At 49.9% G+C, this 18,602-nt stretch overlaps 1 protein-coding gene across 2 annotated transcripts in view; it reads left to right on the forward strand.

Moving 5' to 3' along the window:
• Positions 1–554: 554 nt before the first annotated feature.
• Positions 555–18,602, forward strand: part of PSD3 (pleckstrin and Sec7 domain containing 3) — a 495,595-nt gene continuing 477,547 nt past the window's right edge. For both annotated transcript variants that reach the window (XM_027529597.1, XM_027529598.1), the window contains exon 1: positions 555–1,118. In XM_027529597.1, coding sequence (XP_027385398.1) covers positions 813–1,118 — 306 coding nt within the window. In that variant the 5' untranslated portion in view covers positions 555–812. The remainder of the gene's footprint in view (positions 1,119–18,602) is intronic.

Genomic DNA, 18,602 nt, shown 5'->3' on the forward strand with positions numbered 1-18,602 from the left:
ATAAGAGGTGTCGCTAATATGGAGGTTAGGATAGACAAGGAAAGCAGTAACTTCAGTGTCTTCATTTTAAACACGGGGAGGGGGCCGGATCACAGGACAGAACTCCTCAGACCCCCCAGGCAGAGGGCAGCCCAGTCCCCACCTACCCTGCCAGTCGGGCTCCCCGCAGCCCGGTCTGTTCCTGCGATGCTGAGAACTGAGTGCAGAGCCCAGACCCGCGGCTGGGTCAGCTCCCTCCCCACTCCCTGAAGACCCCCGGTGCTGAAGGTGTGTCCTTTGCTTCCTCAGGGTCAGGCCGTCGCGGAGCCATGAGGCCAGGTCACGCCCGCCCACCGCTGCCGACCTTCGCATCCCTGGAGATCTGAAGCCGGCCCGGCGGGACCCAGCCGAGCCCCCCGGAGGCCATGGCCGAGCGGCACCAGCAGACGAAAACATCCTTCCTCTTCGTGCAGCTGCGGGCGCCCCCTGCGCGCGTGCGCCCCGCCCCGGCTCCAGCCCGGACCGCGGCCGCGGGGGGCCCGGAGGAGGGCCGCCCTTTCCCGGGACCCGGGGCCGGCTCCTCGGCGGGCGGGGCCTTCGGGCCCCCTCCCCGGGCAGGCCCTCCCCCGCCGAGGCCGGGCCGCGGGACCGCGGCGCCAGCTGCCCCCTGTTGCTCGGCTCCCGCGCAGGGAGAAGAGAAAACCCGGGCCCTGGATGCGCGGAGGGGGCGCGCTCGCGGACCCCCCGGTCGCAGGCGCTCCCCGGCCCCCGCCTCCGGCGCGCGTGGACGGCGGCAGCCCCGGCCATGCAGACCCCCTAGTCCGGCTCCCGGCATGGGCGACGGCGGCCGCAGCCTCTCGGCGGGCTGGACTCCCTGGCCGGACGGTCCTGCCCGTCCCGGCCCGCAGGCTCGGGACGCCTCAGGGTGCTCCCTTCCGCAGGCCCAGGCTGCCGACGGCGCTCAGAGCCCGGGGTCCCGGGGCGGAGCCGAGGCGCCGGCCCGCAGCCCCGCGCGCCCGCGGAGCACTCAGGGCGCGGGCACCCCCGCGCGGGCCAGCCGCGCCAGGCTCTGCAGGCACCGTGCGCCCCTCCAGACCAGCAGGAGCTGCGCCGCCCCGCCTGCCGCCCTGCCTCTCAAGGTAAGAAAGTGTGTGCGGCTGAATCCCTGAGACCCGCGCTCTTCCCAGAGAAGACAAGAGTGGACGAGGCGGCCGATGTTCCACAGGGCCCCCAGCTCCTCGCGCTGGGGTCTCCTGTTCTCTGTGCGCGCGCTGGGGTCTCCTGTTCGCTGTGCGCGCCTGGCCCCTTCCCATTTGCTCCGCCTGCACCAGCAGCTTATTGTGTGGAAGGGGAGAGTGAATAGCGCTTCCCAAGATTCTGCCAGGATAAGAGCAGGAGAGTTGGGTAGGGATGTGCAACCTTTATGGGGAACCGAAAGCGCACAGACACTTGTTGAGCCCTGGTCCGTGCCAGCCTTATCCTGGGCGTTTTTGCCTATATCCACTTAGCTGCATAACCTCCTGAAAAATGCAGGCTCCTATCCCCAACTTCAGATGAAGGAATTGGGAAGTGGGTAGGCAAAAATACTCCTCGTCCTTCCGAAGTGGAAAAGACAGAAGTAAAACCTATTCCCCAGAATGGGCATGGAGCCTTGGGGAGGCTGCAGGGTGGTGGGGGGGCGGGGGGGATGGTGCAGGTGCCCAGCGCCCTCTGTACCTACTGGACCACCTTCCGTCCCTGCCGGCAGGTGGATGTTCGCCCTGGGCGTCAGCCTCCAGCCCCGCTTTCCTTCCCACCGGGAGGAAAGGGTAGCCCAGGTGGTTTCCAGCATCTCTGCCAGCTCCAGTCCTGGCCAGGCCTCCTCTTTGCTCTTAGCATTTTATTCTCTGCATCTCCACTCAGCCTCCTCACCAAGCTGGTGTCTGAGCCCATCTTCCCGGCTCCACCCAGCTCAGGAGTTCCGATCCCAGAATGGGTGGACAGAACTGAAGGGCATGCTTTTGCGTTTCCTTTCCTGACAGCATCGATGACTTGCTATACTTTGCACACGTACAGGCAGTGAGGGTGAGGGTGAAGAGTGTCGGGGGAAGGGGTGGTGGGAACGGGGTGGAGGAGAGGCCCTCCTGTTGGAGTGTGTGGATGGTCCCCGTGGAGGGGGCTCCTGGGGAAGTCACCGGAGAAATGGATGAAAGTCACATCAGGAGGGAACCTCCCTCAAGACTTGGCCTTCATCTGGGGCCCCGGTCTCTCTCCCGTGGGCTTCAGGGGCTCCTCCTTTCCCCTTTCCTCTTAACAGGCAGCCGGTAGAGTCATGGTGGAAAATCAGGGAGAGGGGATGAGCTCAAGTTCTCCTTGGAGCGAAACTCTTGGAAGAGGAGAGATGCTAGCATGCTTAGGAAACGGTTTACATTCCACTCTAGTTCCGTATCACGCATTTCCTACAGGGATTTAAGAGGAATGACATGCCCCTGTGTCAGCCCAGGCTCTGAATCCGGGGTCACAGGGAGTTGTTTGTGTACTTGGAGGCCACTCTGATGACTTCAGAACTCCTCCTCCCCTCCTTTCTCCTCCATCTTCTGAGTGTAAGAAAGCCGCAGAGCTGTTGCCAGTTCTCTCGGGCGAGGCACTGAGGGAGCTGGTCCAGATGGGTCGGACCTCATCTGCCCCACTTAGCCACGTGTGCTAATGGGCCCGCAGACATCTGGTCCGTCTAAAGCAAGGATGGAAAGATTCCTGGCTAAAAACGTGGAAACCCCAGGTTCAAGTCCTAACCTTGAGCAAACCACCAGAGCTCTCAGTTTTCCCATCAGAAAACACTGTGGACCCACCTGCCGGCAGTTGCTATGGGGCCAGCAAGGGTCTCTCAGTCACTCTGTCTTAGGGGAGAGAAGGGAAGCAGAATCCGTGGGGCCAGGTAGGACCGGGAGGCGTGGAGTCAGAGGGGTCAGTGAGGGACTCCAGGGTCAGGGGACAAAGCGGGGCTAAACTTAGCCTCGACCGAGCCGGTCACATGGTGTGATGCTCTCTGCCCCAGGGAAGACGTGAAGTGTGAGTCGCTCAGTCGTGTCCCACTCTGTGCAACCCCATGGACTACCCCATGTGTAGCCCGCAAGGCTCCTCTGTCCATGGGATTCTCCAGGCCCGAATACTGGAGTGGGTTGCCATTTCCTCCTCCAGGGGATCTTCCCGACCCAGGGATCATACCTGGATCTCCCGCATTACAGGCAGATTATTTATCATCTGAACCACCATGGAAGCCCGGAAGTCAGCCTTCAGAACCACAAATCCTTCAGATGCTTGGGGCTGTTACCAGCCAAGTGACTCTGCCTGGTCTTGGGTGTTAGAGAAGGGAAGAGTCAGCAGAGCGAGGTTTCCACCTGCCCTGCCCTGGGCACGTGAACACACCCTTGGGTCTGACAGATTAGTGCCTGAGCACTGCCCAGTCCGAATGTGTTGGAATTTAGCTGTTCGAGTCACAGCAAAGTGGCAGCAGATTTCTTGTGAACCATCAGTTGAGAGGCCTTTCACTCGATACATGCATAGAAATGTGACCAATTACTCTCTTTATTGGAAATTCCCTGGTGGTTCCGTGGTTAGGACTCTGTGCTACCAGTGCAGGGGACATGGGTTCAATCCCCGATTGGGGAACTAAGATTCCTGTATGTTTCGTGACATAGTCCAAAAAAAAAAAAAAAAAAAAAGGTTTACTACATTTCTTAAAGTGAAATGTTGCTTATATGGAAGCAAAAATCTTTTCCTACATGTGTATCGTAGGATGGAGGTCCTGGTATCAAGCAGACAAGTCTAGATCCTAAGTGTCAGCTTTCTTCACTGCGCTCTAAACAGCCAAGTCTGTTCTTCCCTGGTGGCACGAGTGATAAAGAACCCGCCTGCCAATGCCGGAAACATAACAGATGCGGGTTCGATCCCTAGATTGGGAAGATCCCTGGAGGAGGGCATGGCAACCCACTCCAGTATTCTTGCCTGGGGAATCCCATGGACAGAGGAGCCTGGCACACTATCGTCCATAGGGTTGCAGAGAGTCGGACACGACTGAAGTGACTTAGGAAGCATTCTTTCATTGTTGAAACAAATGGAGTCCAGAGTGAGGGACTCCCATCCTCCCACCCCTGCTGACTTACATCTTTTCAACTGTCACGAGGACTGGGTGCGGCACCCAGATCACTTAGTTCTCCATTCAAACCATGACTGGGCTTCAGTAAAAACGACTACAGTGCTCTGTGCCCCACGGAGGGCTTCCAGAACATGGTCCCCTCTGATCAGAACCTCACAACCCTTAGGTTGTACTTTATCACTGTGCCCACTTCGTGGATGAGGAGACACAGGCTTGAGCGTGGTCAGTGACCCAAGGCCAGGACACAGCAGTGATGGAGACAGCGTTCCTGGGGTCCCTGCGAAAGTTGGAGCCCCGCTCTCCTTGCCTTCCTTGGCAGACAGCCCACAGCCCCTGGGACTGGGGGGTCTGGACTCACTCCTGGGGCTTGGGGGAAGCGGCCTGGGGGAAGGGGTCTCAGGATCCTCAGGTCTAGTGACCTGGCCTTGCCGACATGTGACTCGAGTCTGGGGCTAACCATATAAAGATGTAGAAAACAGACACAATTCGAATGAAAAGGGGAAAAAACTTTCTCTACAATCATTTTGGGGATTTTCCATGCTGTTGTTGTGTTTTACTAAGTTCCTGTCTTACCTATTTTATGCTTTGAGATAACAATGACTTTTGGTGTGTAGATGACATTAGAAAATTAGTAGTAAGTACTATTAAAAATCTGTCCCCAAATGTCAAACCCCGTGCCTATGAACCCCATCTGTAGCTTTAAATTTTCCAGGAAATTCACCTCTTTATTTTGGTTTTCCTCTTTCTCTTCCTCTCCCCTCTCAAAAACAATCAGCTTTTTGAGTTTTCCTCGTCAGCCGCTAGGAGTGTTCGGGGTTCAGAAGGGAGGGTGAGGGTGAGCAGGACGGCCAGGGTCTCCCCCGGGGCTGGGGGTCAGGGCCTGGGGAACGGGGGACAGTCATTTGCTGAGGTGCTGAGGGCAAGGGGGAGGGGCTCCATTTATACACAGCAGGCCGGAAAGAATAGCTTTAACCCTCTGTGTCTTGCCTTGAAATAAAACCAGGGTCTGAAATATGTCTGCGAAGTATATTACGTTCTTGATCGAGAGTTATTATTTAGAGCAAAAGTCCCTGGCACTGAGATTTGGGGAGTGAAATGGAGCTCTGGTTCTGCCAACCAACTAGCTAAGCGCCCTGACAACTCACTAAGCAAAGCGAGGCTACCCCATCTGACCCCTGAGGCCTTTCCAGCTCTGACCTTCTAGGATAAGTATGAATCGTCAGATCCAGAAAGGGAATGAAGTAAAAGGATGAAACTAATCTAATTTCATCTTGTCTCTAAAGATTATTTTGTCAAAGGGCTTCATGGTAGGGAAGCTACATGCAGTGGACTTGCACTTCTCGGGCGATGTGGAGTTTCAGCCAGGGCCTGGGTCGCTCTCTACAGGATCCGAGGTTCACAATCAGCTGAATGAATGAACCCTGGGAGCAGGGTTAGCACCCGGTGATAGAGTCAGCGCCTTCTTTGGGCATTAACACAAATCCCCTGCAAAATTTTGGGCCACGGTTGATTGCCTCCTCTCCCCTAAAGACTAGTGTTTCTTTCTCTGACCGGATGCAAGTGGAATGAAACTCCCTTCTGAAGTTGAATACTGACCCCTAGGTATACCTCACCCCCAGGAGGAGTCATTGATCTCATCTGGAGTTAATGTTTAATTCCTCAAGCCTGTTTGACTTTTCTGGCCTGTTGTGAGTTTAGAAACTGTTCTGTGCACAGAATGATAAAATTCTAGATAATCCTGTCTTTATAGTCATCATTCTTGGTGAGCAATTTAGAATTTTTTTAAAAGAAGCTAGAACAAAGAGAGAGCTTACACAAATGCCATATAGTAATTTGAACAGCGATGTAGATAAATGTGCAGTGGGGTCCCTTTTAAAGGGGGATTTTAGTGTTTAGTAGACTGCACTGATTGGAATCAAAAGCTTATCTTTAGTCTATTTTACCCTGCATCGCTGTTGACATAGATGTCTTGATTTCTTACTTAGATAAACAAAGCCTGAGATAGCAGAAGGGGTTTCAGCTCTGTTTCATCTTGTGGTTTGCCTCCGCGTTCCCATGACAACCTCCTCTCACTCTTTTTCTCTCCTTACCCCTCCCTCTGAAGTTCGCACAGAGGGCCTGTGGTCAGTGTGTGGGGCCCCTCTCATGGAGCCACACCCTCTTCTGCACTTTGATGGGAGAAGAGGGCAGAGAGCATGTGGACCATGTGACGTGGTACCCCCCAAGACGTGGAGGGAAGATTTGCAGTGGGAGCTGGGACCCAGGGTCTGGCTCACATTAGCTAAGTAAAGGTGTTCTCTTCAGTCTGGGTCTAAATTCCTGAAACACGAAGAGATCAGACTCTAGTTTCCTACTCTCTAGCTCAGGATTCTAAATTCTTGCCAATCCATTTGCACTTGTGTTTGTGAAAGAATCCACCAAAGTACAGGTTTTAAGGACACATCTCTATAAGTCTATTGTGTTTAAAAGTCCCTACTGTTGGGAAATTCCTTTGTTGGTAAAATTAGATGCCTCTCCAGTATCCAGAGGATAAAGAGGAGCTAAAAACACATTTTAAAACATTGTACGCCAATATATATCCTGTTTTCCAATCTCAAGTGTTAAATTTTTTTAATAAAATATTGGGAGCACTCATCAAGTATTAGGTTTGGCCTGAGAGTATTTGGAGAAAATATTAAATTGAGTTTTTTTTTTTTTTTAATCAAAGTGAAGTTACTCAGTTGTGTCCAACTCTTTGTGACCCCATGGACTGTAGCCCACCAGGCTCCTCCATCCATGGAATTTTCTGGGCAAGAGTACTAGAGCGGGTTGCCATTTCCTTCTCCAGCGGATCTTCCCGACCCGTGGATAGAACCTGGGTCTCCCGCGTTGCAGGCAGACGCTTTACCATCTGAGCCCCCAGGGAAGCAGAAGTTGTGTTTTGTTTTCCTCCCACGTTTAACGGAAATACATTTGCTGAAAGGGATTGTTTGGTGTTTTTAGTCCCATGAGGCGATTACTCAGCAAAGGGAATACTGGAAATGGATCCCAAAATTGAGACCCAGAACGACAAAGAGGCTGGTCTTTACTCAGCCAGTTGGAATCCGTTCCAGCTGTTGCCTCACTGTACCCTTGAACAGAAGTGCTCTATTGCTTGGGGATTAGCTAGGATCCTTGGTTGTGTGTGATAGAAACCCTCAAGGCCACTTCACCCCCGAGAGGGGAATTCATGAGCGGAAGCATCCTTGCCTGCAAATGTCTGGCGGGCGAGGTGCAGCTGGGCCTCAGACTCCCCCGCCCGAGAGCTCCAGAGGGTCCAGGTGTCTTTTCATCCCTCTTGCTGCCCTGTGCCCTCCCTGCCCTCTTCTCTGACTGGCTCTTCCTCCTTCTGTACGTCTGCTTCCTCTCCTCCCTACTCCCCGGGGAGAAACACGGTCGCCCCCCATTCCCAGGTATATGTCTTCTCTTGTTAAAGACTGGGGTCCTCGGGCCTGCCTCCCTGTCCCCCTGTGCGGAGGCTTCTCAGTCCAGTGCAGGTTGGGGTTGGTGCCCACCCAGCCTGCTCTGTGGGGGCAGGGGCCAAGGCAGCTCCCATGGTGAGGCCAGGTCTTCTGAGAGCCCAAGCCTGTTATAGCCCCGTAGACCTGCGGGAGGGAAGGTCCTAGAAACAGACCTGCAGGGAAGGGGGCCGCTGTGGCCAGCCACCCCAGTAGGTGACAAAGATACTCAGGGAGTCTCACCTACAACTTACAGTGACTGCTTTGTATAGATGTCCTCCTTGAGCCCTCTCAGATTTTAGGGAGGCCAGTTCTTATAGCTTTTAGAGAGATTTTTAAAAAGAATCCCTGAAGTGAAAGTGTGAAGTGAAAGTGTTAGTTGCTCAGTCGTGTCCAACTCTTTTTCGACCCCATGGACTGTAGCCCGCCAGGCTTCTCTGCCCGTGGAATTCTCTAGGCAAGAACACTGGACTGGATTGCCATGACCTCCTCCAGGGGATCTTCCCAACCCAGGGATCAAACCTGCGTCTCCTGCAGGAGATCCTGCCTTGGCAGGTGGGTTCTTTACCACTGTGCCACTTGGGAAGCAAAAGAATCCCTGAACAAGCAATATATTAGATTCAGATTACTGCCTGATGTGGCTTATAAATAGATTTATAACTTTATAAATCTATTTATAAACCTATAAACATATGCTACTGGGCATAATATGGGAAATTTTCTCTTTCAAAGGCTTTTTTTTCCCCTTTTTTTCCTTTCCCTTTGGATTTTTTTTTTTAATCCAAAGATTTTTTTTAACGAATTGTGTACTTTATGTACACAATTGCGTAGTTCATGGCTGCGCTGGGTCTCAGGGAGGTGGCCTCTTCACTGGTGGAGCAAGGCTCCTGCTGTGCAGGCTCAGTAGCTGTGGCTTGCAAGCTTAGTTGCTCCGTGGCATGTGGGATCTTCCTGGACAGGAGACTGAACCCGTGTCCCCAGTATGGGCAGGCAGCTTCTTAACCACTGGACCACCAGAGAAGTCCTCCTTGTAGGTTTTTAGAGATTGTAAGATGCTACGAGATTTACACAAACCTAAGTCCTTAGGTGAAACCTCCTTAGGTGAGGTTAGCAGGGTTCCTTAGCCCTTCAGGTCCCGTGTGTGATTCAACATTGCAGCAACTCCTGGATGCCCACAGGATCTGAGATGCAAGGACAGTGGGGAGAAATATGGCTCCTTGAGCTGAACTGTATCTGAAGAGCCCCCACTCCCCAGGGTCCCCGCCCCAGGGCGCCGAGTCCTGCCTGGCGAGGAAGGCCACTTCCCTTGGTTCCAAAGGAATCAGCAGCTGTGGCTCCTTTCTGACTGCCCTTCGTGTTGTGCACATTTCCTGTGATTATTTTTTAGTCGATTTTAACTTTTCGGAATCTAACTTTCAATTTTCAGGATGTGTGATTTTGCATTAACCTTTCAATTACCAGTTCCAGCAGATTATGAGCTAAAAAGCCCCAGGACCCTATTCAAGCACTTACCCTGTTCTGTCATTTGAAAATTCCATTTTTTCTGCAGGGAGCTTGGTTACCCTTCACTGAGTTCTCAATCTGACTGTATGACAAAGTAACAATTAAACGTCACCCCATCCATCCCATGCTGTAAGCAGAGAGATCTCACTTAATCTTTGTCCGTAAAGGATTTACAGTGCCCGACAACCAGAGCATGGTGAAGAATCTGCCTGCAATGAAGGAGACCCAGATTCGATCTCTGGGTCTGAAATATCCCCTGGAGAAGGGCACGGCAACCCAATCCAGTATTCTTGCCTGGAGAATCCCATGGGCAGAGGAGCCTGGATCGCTACAGTCCATGGGGTCAAAAAGAGTCAGACACGACTGAGTGACCATCACTTTCACTTCCACAATTAGAGCGCACAAAATGAAACTGTTGGTGAAGGTAAATTAGTGATAAAGAATCGGTTCCAGGAAAATATAAGTCAGTGGCAAGATGAAGAAAAGATCAGGTCGAGATCAGGAAAAAACCCAAAAGAACATGCCACAATGGCAGAGAGAGAGCCGTGTTTGAAAGTCAGGTTTGGCCGTGTGACTTTCTAGCTGCTCAAATTAAAAGAGACGTGGTTAGCCGCACAGTTATAACTGTGGGAAGGGATAGGGGAGGGAGGCGGGAGGAAGAGGTTCTCTAACGTGTTCACAGAAATCAGTTCTCTTAGAAAACCGGATTTTGCTTGGCCTTTAAAATAGCACCTTGGACAGAAATTTTTCTGAGGATCACTTAACATTTCCTGTTTGCTGAGACACATGTATGTGTGTACAACATAATTAATTTCCTTGATAACTTGGGCAGTCACTGTGACAGCAGTATTGCTTGCTGGCAACTGCAGATCTGTGAGATCATTTCTTCTATACTCGATGCCCCAGATCCGCTGGCTGAGTTCTCTTTGCTTTTTGGTAGTGTTTCAGTTTCTTCCATGCTGGCCTATCCCTTCTTGGTGCTGTTAGTGTCTACCTCTAATATAGGGCTTCCCTGATAGCTCAGCTGGTAAAGAATCTGCCTGCAGTGCACGTGACCCCGGTTTGATTCTTGGGTCGGGAAGATCTCTTGGATAAGGGTTAGGCTACCCACTCCAGTATTCTTGGGCTTCCCTGATGGCTCAGATGGTAAAGAATCCGCCTGCAATGTGGGAGACCTGGGTTCGACCCCTGGGTTGGGAAGATCTCCTGGAGGAGGGCATGGAAATCCACTCCAGTATTCTTGCCTGGAGAATCCCCATGGACAGAAGGGCTGGGTGGGCTACAGTCCGTGGTGTTGCAAAGAGCTGGGCATGACTGAGCGACTAAGCACTGCGCAGCACCTCTGTTATACTTCTTTTGATCCACCAGAGGCAGGAAACTAGACAGCGAACTTGTTCAATTGTAAGGCAAGTTTGTTAATTGCGTAAAGTCAAAGTAAAAAGACTATGTGAAGGGTTGAGTGGCTTATCTGACAGAAAATCTTGCAAGTTTCAAAGAGGATTTTTTTCCTCCTCTGAATTTTGTGTGTTCAGAGATAAGACTGTTGCAGTCACACTGAAAGTGAAAGTGAGTCTCCCAGTCCTATATGACTCTTTATGACCCCGTAGACTATACAGTCCATGGAATTCTCCAGGCCAGAATACTGGAGTGGGTAGCCTTTCCCTTCTCCAGGGGATCTCCCCAACCCAGGGTTCAAATCCAGGTCTCCCATATTGCAGGTGGATTCTTTACCAGCTGAGCGACAAGGGACGCTATGGATGGATAAAGTTGCTGGACAAATAACTTCTGGATTTACTTATGCAGTAGATATGTCTTGACCACCAGCTACAGGGCAGGCACTGTTCCAGGCAGTGAGTAGACAAAGTGCTCGCTCCTACAGGGAATGATAAACAAGCAAGCGATACACAAGCGTAGGATTTCAGATCATCACAAGTGCTTGGAAGAAAATGTAACAGAAGAGGTGGTGAGGGGAGGGTGCACGAATGAATGGTTTAGTTCGTGTGATGAGAGAAGGTGACCTCAGAGTTAAGCCCTGAGTGACAGGCAGGAGGCCACGTGGGAAGAACAGGGAGGGAAAGTTCTAGACAGGGTTAGCAGAAGAGTCTTGTGTACCTGTGATAAAGGACCCACCTGCCAATGCAGGAGAAGAAGAAGAGAAGCACGTCCAGTATCTTGCCTGGAGACTCCTATGGACAGAGGAGCCTGGTGGGCTACAGTCCATGGGGTTGCAAAGAGCTGGACACAACTGAAGCAATTTAGCATGCACCCTGTGTATTTTGGGGGCCATCAGGGACATAAGTTACTGGGGAACTTGCTCAGAGCCATAGGTAGGCAGAGCCAGAGCACACAGGGTCTCTAACTTTTCAATAAGGAGTTTGAATTTTGTTCTAAGTACAGTGGGAGACTTTGGTGAGTTTTAAGCAGAAAAGAAACACAGCAATTAAGGGAAGCCTGTGTGTGTTTATGAAGAAACCTCCCTGTTGTTACTCTGTGGGTTATAAGATTGAATACCCCTGTTTCCCACTTCCTAATCTTGTTAAAGAAGCCTTGAGGGCACACAGTTTAACTCCCTCTGAACATTGGGGGCTCTATATTTTTTTCAAAGTCCTTTAGTTCTGAACTATAGAAGTTTGATGAGGTCCTGGGGACTTCAGTGGAGAAAGGTCCAGTTACTCAAGGATTTGAGATTTCCCCAAAGGAAGCTGCCTTCTAATGATCAGGACAGGACAGGACAGCAGATCTTTTCCATATTTGTAACCTCAACAAGTTAAACTTGTTCTGGTGCATAGTGTTTATGATTTAGATAGATACTCCCCTTTTTTGAATATTATAACATGTGTTGCACATAATAGGTGCTCCCTAAACATTTCTCAACTTGGAAGTTATGACGAAACCACACTAAGCGAGCTTCTCTTTGACCAGTTCTTTCTCTTCTTTCCTTGTGCGATCTCATTCCTCCCGTTCACATTTGCAGGCAGTGAGCTGTGAGGTGTCCACACCAGTGACTCAGCAAGCAAGGGCTGGTTGTTGACGTTGGAGTCAACCCAAAGTAGAATAACATTTCAAACTATCTTCGGGGTCACAAATTTAGCATAGTGGTGTTTTTATGAAAATGTATTTATCTTGTGACTTGGACTAATATTTAAGGAGTTCTTGGGTGGGCCCATAGCCAAAGAATTACAGTAATATTTCTGGCTGAGCTTGGTGATCTAGCTTTCTGAATGTATTTTGTGAGTAATGACCACCCCCCACCCAATAGCAGTAACTGTTCTTCTCAAGAACTAGGTTTACGCCATGCTTTAAATAACCTCTAATATTTTCAACTCAAATAAGTCAGTCACTTTTCAGGGCATTTTAGAAAGCTCATGGCAGCATCTCTCCCTTCTCATCCTGTCTGTTTTAATAAGTGACAGGATGAGAACGGTCCTCACAGTTCTCTGCAAACTGCGCTCCAGCCACCTCTGTGCTGTTCTGTGAGCCACTGGGGATTGCTGCCTTTGTTTATTGTGCCAACTCGTTCCTAGCCTTTAGAGCCCTTTGAGAAAAAAGTGCCACACAAATCTAGTTACAAGTAACGGGAGGACTTACGCTGTTGACTACATGTAACCTACTTTAAGCATCATTAAAATAATTTACTACGTTTCCATAGGTCCTTTATAAAACATGAAACAGAGGCAGAAGTTTCTTTTCCTACTTTAAGCTTAATGTTTGAGGCAGACAGATGTATATGCAGAGGCATTTTTAAACATATACATGTGCAAGAAACATCAGAATAAAGGGTTTACTAGTAGGTCAACAGTAGGGTAATAGCTGAATCGGCAAGCTGTGCAAGTTACTATTTGCACATCATAATTTGAGGAGAAAAGTCACCATCTCTGTTCCATTTAGTCAGGAGAAGATTCTTGATGGAGATGGGCCGTCTGAGTGAAGGGAGGAAGACTTGGTGGACTGATAGAACTTAGAGAGGGTTTGCATTGGTGGTTTCTCTGAGTCCAGAGTGAATTTTATGATTCATTATGAAGAAATATAACAATTATGTGATCATATATATATATATATATATATATATATATGTATATGTATATATATATATATATATGTATATATATATATATATATAGAGAGAGAGAGAGAGTGAATGTTTTCCAAACTGAAAAAAATTAAGATTTCTGGCTTGTTAGTTTATATCTTTTATTTGAAAGTATAAAAAAATAAATTTAAAATAATTAACTCTATTTACTGAAAAGAATAAAACATCCGTGAGAGAAGCACATATTCCAGCATCAAAATAAAGTAGGCATCATTTAATGCAACCTTGGAGAATTTGAAAGCAGAACCAGAAAGTCTAAACACAGAGTGTCATGTCTGTGCGTTGCTGCTGCTGCTGCTAAGTCACTTCAGTCGTGTCCAACTCTGTGCGACCCCGTAGACAGCAGCCCGTGCGTTAGAGGGATCCTAACCTGACCTGGCTAATTCTTTTTTCCCAGGAGGCAGGCTTGCCGGCAACTGAACAGGGCAGCTTTGGGAGGCGTTGCTAAGAGACGCAGAGACGCAGGAAGGGGTGTTGGACCAATCAGTGACTAGGAAGCTCTTTCTAGTAGGGAAGCGGAGAGACGGATGCCTCTGAGAAGATTCTGTGAATGGACCAGCGTGTGGCGGGGGGCGGGGGGGAGGGCTGCGCCTGCTGTTGGCAAATCGAAGCAGGTGATCCAGGAAGGGAGCAGTCCCTGGGTGGCTCCTGAACAAAAATGACGTTTAGAAATTTGGGACACTAACACATCCTTCACAACAGTTACCTGCAGACTGGCTTTCCCGCCTCTTTCCCTCCCAGACAGAATCCTCATGTTTATTAAGACCCCTCAGGCCTCTTAGTCCCAAGACCAGCCGGAGCACCATTCTGCTGCCCCCACAGTGTCCCTGGGCCTGTCTGTGCAGCTGGTGGTACCGTCTTCCCCTGATGAGAAAATAGATGAAGCGACTTAGCAGCAGCAGCAGCAGACTGTTAGTAGCAGGAAAAGAACAAAATAAGTTATTCCTGACTCTCTGCTGCTGCTGCTGCTAAGTCGCTTCAGTCGTGTCCGACTCTGTGTGACCCCATTGACGGCAGCCCACTAGGCTCCTCTGTCCCTGGGATTCTCCAGGCAAGAATACTGGAGTGGGTTGCCATTTCCTTCTCCAGTGCATGAAAGTGAAAAGTGAAAGTGAAGTCGCTCAGTCATGCCCAACTCTTAGCGACCCCATGGACTACAGTGGGGTTTTCCAGGCAAGAGTACTGGAGTGGGGTGCCACTGCCTTCTCCTGACTCTCTAGCAGGCATCAAAATCCATCAGCATGCTCAGAGCGAGAGCCATTTCATTCTCGTGTTAAAATCACACTAAAAAGCCAGCTGCAAACCCCCATGCTGCTGGCCCTCAGTGGCTCTCAGGGCTCCCCGTAGAGCTGCCCCAGGAGCCAGACTGGTGGGAGGTGGACTCGGCCTGCGCCTTCCTCTGGGTGGCCTTAGTGAGTTACTTACTTAGTCTCTCTGTACCTTCGTTTGCTCCTCTGTAAAACAGAGGTTAAATGAGGACCTGCCTGATAGAAAATGAGGATTAAGTGCCTACGAGCATTTAAAGTACTTGGGAGCATACCTGGCATGGGCTTTGCAGATACTGGGGACCCCGTCTTGGACTAGTTCTCTGTCTTCCAGAACCTTCTCCTAACTGTGTCTTCCCCCTCGCAGTGCCGCCCCCGCCGTGTGCTGCTTCTGTGCGCCAGGCTAGTGGGGGCTGGACTCTCTGCTTCTGGAAGGGTGACAACCCAGAAGTCACTCCCTCCCACGGAGGGGAATGGGGGCTTCCCTCTTTCTCTGTAGCCCGAATACCCTCCCCCATCTCTGCCTAGAAAGACAGGGGTTATGTGTTCTTTGCTTAATCATAATTTCTGTTATATATACACTCAACATCTGAATTCCCTGTGACTTCATCACTCACTCTCCAGAACCGATGGGGCCTGGAGAAACAGGAAAATTTAAGCTTAGAAATGTAGGAAACAGGAGAGCTCTCTGTAGTTGGAAGAATGACGTCAGGGGCCTCAGGATCCTAAAGACAAGGCTGGGAAGTGGCGGGCAGAATAGAAAAGCCTGTAACATCCTGGCCAACAGTTTCCTGGCGTCGTTTCAGAAACACAACCACCTCCACTTCATCCCTGCCCCTTTATTCCCTTCCTGCCCCTGAAAACTCCCCTCACCCCACCCTCTGCCCGGGGCTGCCCCTCAACAGCCCCGGGGAGACACAGGGCTCCCTTCTTCCCTGTCCTCTCCCCAGACAACTGGCACCGCTCCTCAGTGTGTCTGACGGATGGGGAAGTCCTGACAGGACCTGGTTCCCAGCACAGAAAACTCCCGGGCACAAGTCCGTGTTAACAAAGGATCCTGCCCCTCAAGAATGTTTTGAAGAGGTTTTCATTGTTAGACCACATACTCAAAACACTTAGGCCAGGTCTACCTAGAGTTAAAAAAAAAAAAAAAAGAGTGAAAGAAAATTTGGATTTTACACAAATGCATTGGATAAAACTCTGTTGGTACTCTGGGTTCAAGTCTGCTTAGTTAGTTCCAGTGTCCTTTTAATTTTTATTTTATTTATACTTGGGTTCCAGTTCAGAGGTATCTTAGAATATATGGTGAAACAGGAAGAAGCACGTATCCTGTAATCAGGGCTCAGATTCCAAAGCAAGCACATTGACTGTGTCACAGCAGGCAAGTGTCATCCCAATTTCTTCGGTAAAGTGGGGGTGCATCACCCCCGCCTCCAGCAGCAGTACACCTGCCCCCCTCCTCTCCTCCCCCCATAATACCTCACAGGCAGCGCGGCTGTGAGAGCCCAGCTCTGCAGGTCTCAGCTGGTCAGAGTGGGACACAGGGGGTCCCTGAACCTCTGAAGTAGCCCCTCACCCCAGTGTTCACCAAAGGCAAATAGGGGCTCGTGAACTGGTGCAAGGACCCTGGGAGAAAACTGCATGTAGATGTTCACTACATCTTAGTTATTATGAGTCTTGAGAGTGTCTAGCAGTGTCCAGGGCTTCCCTGGTGGCTCAGATGGTAAGTAAAGAATCTGCCTGCATGCGGGAGACCTGGGTTCGATCCCTGGGTGGGAAAGATCCCCTGGAGGAAGGCATGGCAACGCACTCCAGTATTCTTGCCTGGAGAATCCCCATGGATAGGGGAGCCTGGTGGCTACTGTCCACTGGGGTCACAGAGTCTGACACGACCAAGCGCAGCATAGAGGCAGTGTCCAGAGTGGGTGGGCAGGACAGTCCTTTGGGTAAAGAAAGAAGGAGGTGGTACTCCTTCTGTATTTTTATATCTTACCTTTAGAATTTTTATTTTGTGTTTCAAAATGTGCAAGGTATATTAATAAATGAGCACATTAACACATCAATCATATACAAATATGTATATTTGGGGAACAAATGTTCAAATGATTTTGCTGATGGTGTTGAGGAGAAAGATTTAAACATGACAAGGCTTACCACCCTCAGAATCATCAAAAAACAAGATTCAATTTAGTCAGTTGTAAAAATCTTAGTGTTTCGTTCAACGATTTCATGAATCAGGCAGCATCCCGTCTAAGCAGATAGGGTCTCCAAGGACTGCAGAAGATGAAAGACTTTTACAGGCACAACAGGGTGAGAATGAGGAAGTCAGACCAGTAAACCGTGGGCTGCGTGTGTCATGGTCAGTCCTGAAGGGGGTGCAGGGGTCCCTCAGGCAGATGACCTCACTAGTGCTGACCAGGTGATCGATGGACTAGTGTAAGATTCCATTCCTGGGAGAGGCTGAAACTGCAGCCAAGTCTGGGTTTGGTGATGGGAGGCTCAGCCTAAGGGATTCCATTGTGTTTAAAAGAACAAATACTAAAAACAAATAGTCTTTTACATGACAGTTTTATCTATGCCTCTTGTAGCCGCTATGATTCATCTAAAACGGGGCTGGCACACCTCTTTTATTTAATAACAAGGTCTACTTTTGCTCCAAATTCCGCCCCAGGGAGGGTTTTCAATTTAATGTGAACGATACCTCTTATACATGGGGTGGGACCTACTGGCCTATAAAAACTGAGCAATTCTTCGACACCAGCTGGGTGCCTACAATTCAGTTCAGTTCTGACGCTGCCTCTGTGGAGATGGCATCAGATCCCACAGGTTAAGGGATGGGTCCTGTAAGACTGCCCCTGCCCTCCCTCGGACACACCTCACAGGTCCAGACTGTCACTGGAGCCTCTGACCCACCAGCTATAGGTGGGAGGTTCCACTGGGCCCCTGCCTCAGGTTCAGTTAACTTGCTCAAGCGGCTCACAGAACTTGGAGAAACATCTACTTGCTAGATCACTGGTTTATGATAAAGTAACTCAGGATCAGCCAGGTGAAGAGATGCAGAGGGCAAAGTCCGGGGAGAGGGCGCAAGGCTTCCATGACCTCTGGGGATGCCACTTCCCGAGACCTCCAAGTGTCACCAACTGGGAAGCTCTCTGAACCCAGCCTTTTGCTGGCAAGGTGCAATTGAATAAATCATTGATTGAACTCAGTCTCCAACCCCTTTCTCTCCATAGGTAGGATGGGGGAGGGACTGAAAGTTTCAACTTGGATCAGTTGGTTCCTCTGATACCAGCCCCCTCCTTAGGAACATCCCCAGAGTCATCTCATTAACATAACAAAGGATGCCTCCTGGGATCTTCTCGCTTAGGAAATTCCAAGGGTTTTAGGCGCTCTGGGCCAGAAACAGGGCAAGACGGAAGATATATTTCGATCACAATCTCACATATCGGCAATAGTCCATATCACTCCTAACCAGAAATCCATTGTACCTAACAGTAGCTTTCAAGGATGAGATTTGGAGAAGGGTTGCCAAATTTAGCAAATAAAAATAGCAGTATTTGAGACATACTTAACACTTTTTAGTATAAATATTTGTTGTTAATCTAAAATTCTGAAAGAGCTGTAAAAGGGCTTTCCTGGTAGCTCAGATGTGAAAGAATCTGCCTGCAATGAGGGAGACCTGGGTGGGGAAGATACCCTGGAGAAGGGAATGACAACCCACTTCAATAATCTTGCCTGGAGAATCTTACGGACAGAGGAGCCTGGCGGGCAGCAGTCCCTGGGGTCACAAAGAGTTGGACTCGACTGAGCGACTTTCACTTTATCTGAAATTCAATCTTAAGTGGTATACTGTGGTTTACCCAGCAGCCCTTGTTTGGAGTTGGGGCTGGTGTTGAAGACCGCCAGCTGAGTGACCCTGGGCAGATGACTTCGCTTTCCTGGCCTTACTTTCTCTGTGCCGTCCGTTGTTGTGAATTTTCTTTTTTGGTGTCTTCTTATAGTGGATATTAGCAGTTAGCATGGTTCCTGCCCAAAGGAGATACAGGCCTAGATTACAGGTATTATGATTGACTACCCTGTGACTTGCAACTCAGATTCAAGTATTTATATACGAATCTTACCTCCTGTACTTGAAGGTGGGATCCACGTTTGCA

This window comes from Bos indicus x Bos taurus, chromosome 27, assembly GCF_003369695.1.
Source record: "Bos indicus x Bos taurus breed Angus x Brahman F1 hybrid chromosome 27, Bos_hybrid_MaternalHap_v2.0, whole genome shotgun sequence".
Taxonomy (NCBI): Eukaryota; Metazoa; Chordata; class Mammalia; order Artiodactyla; family Bovidae; genus Bos; species Bos indicus x Bos taurus.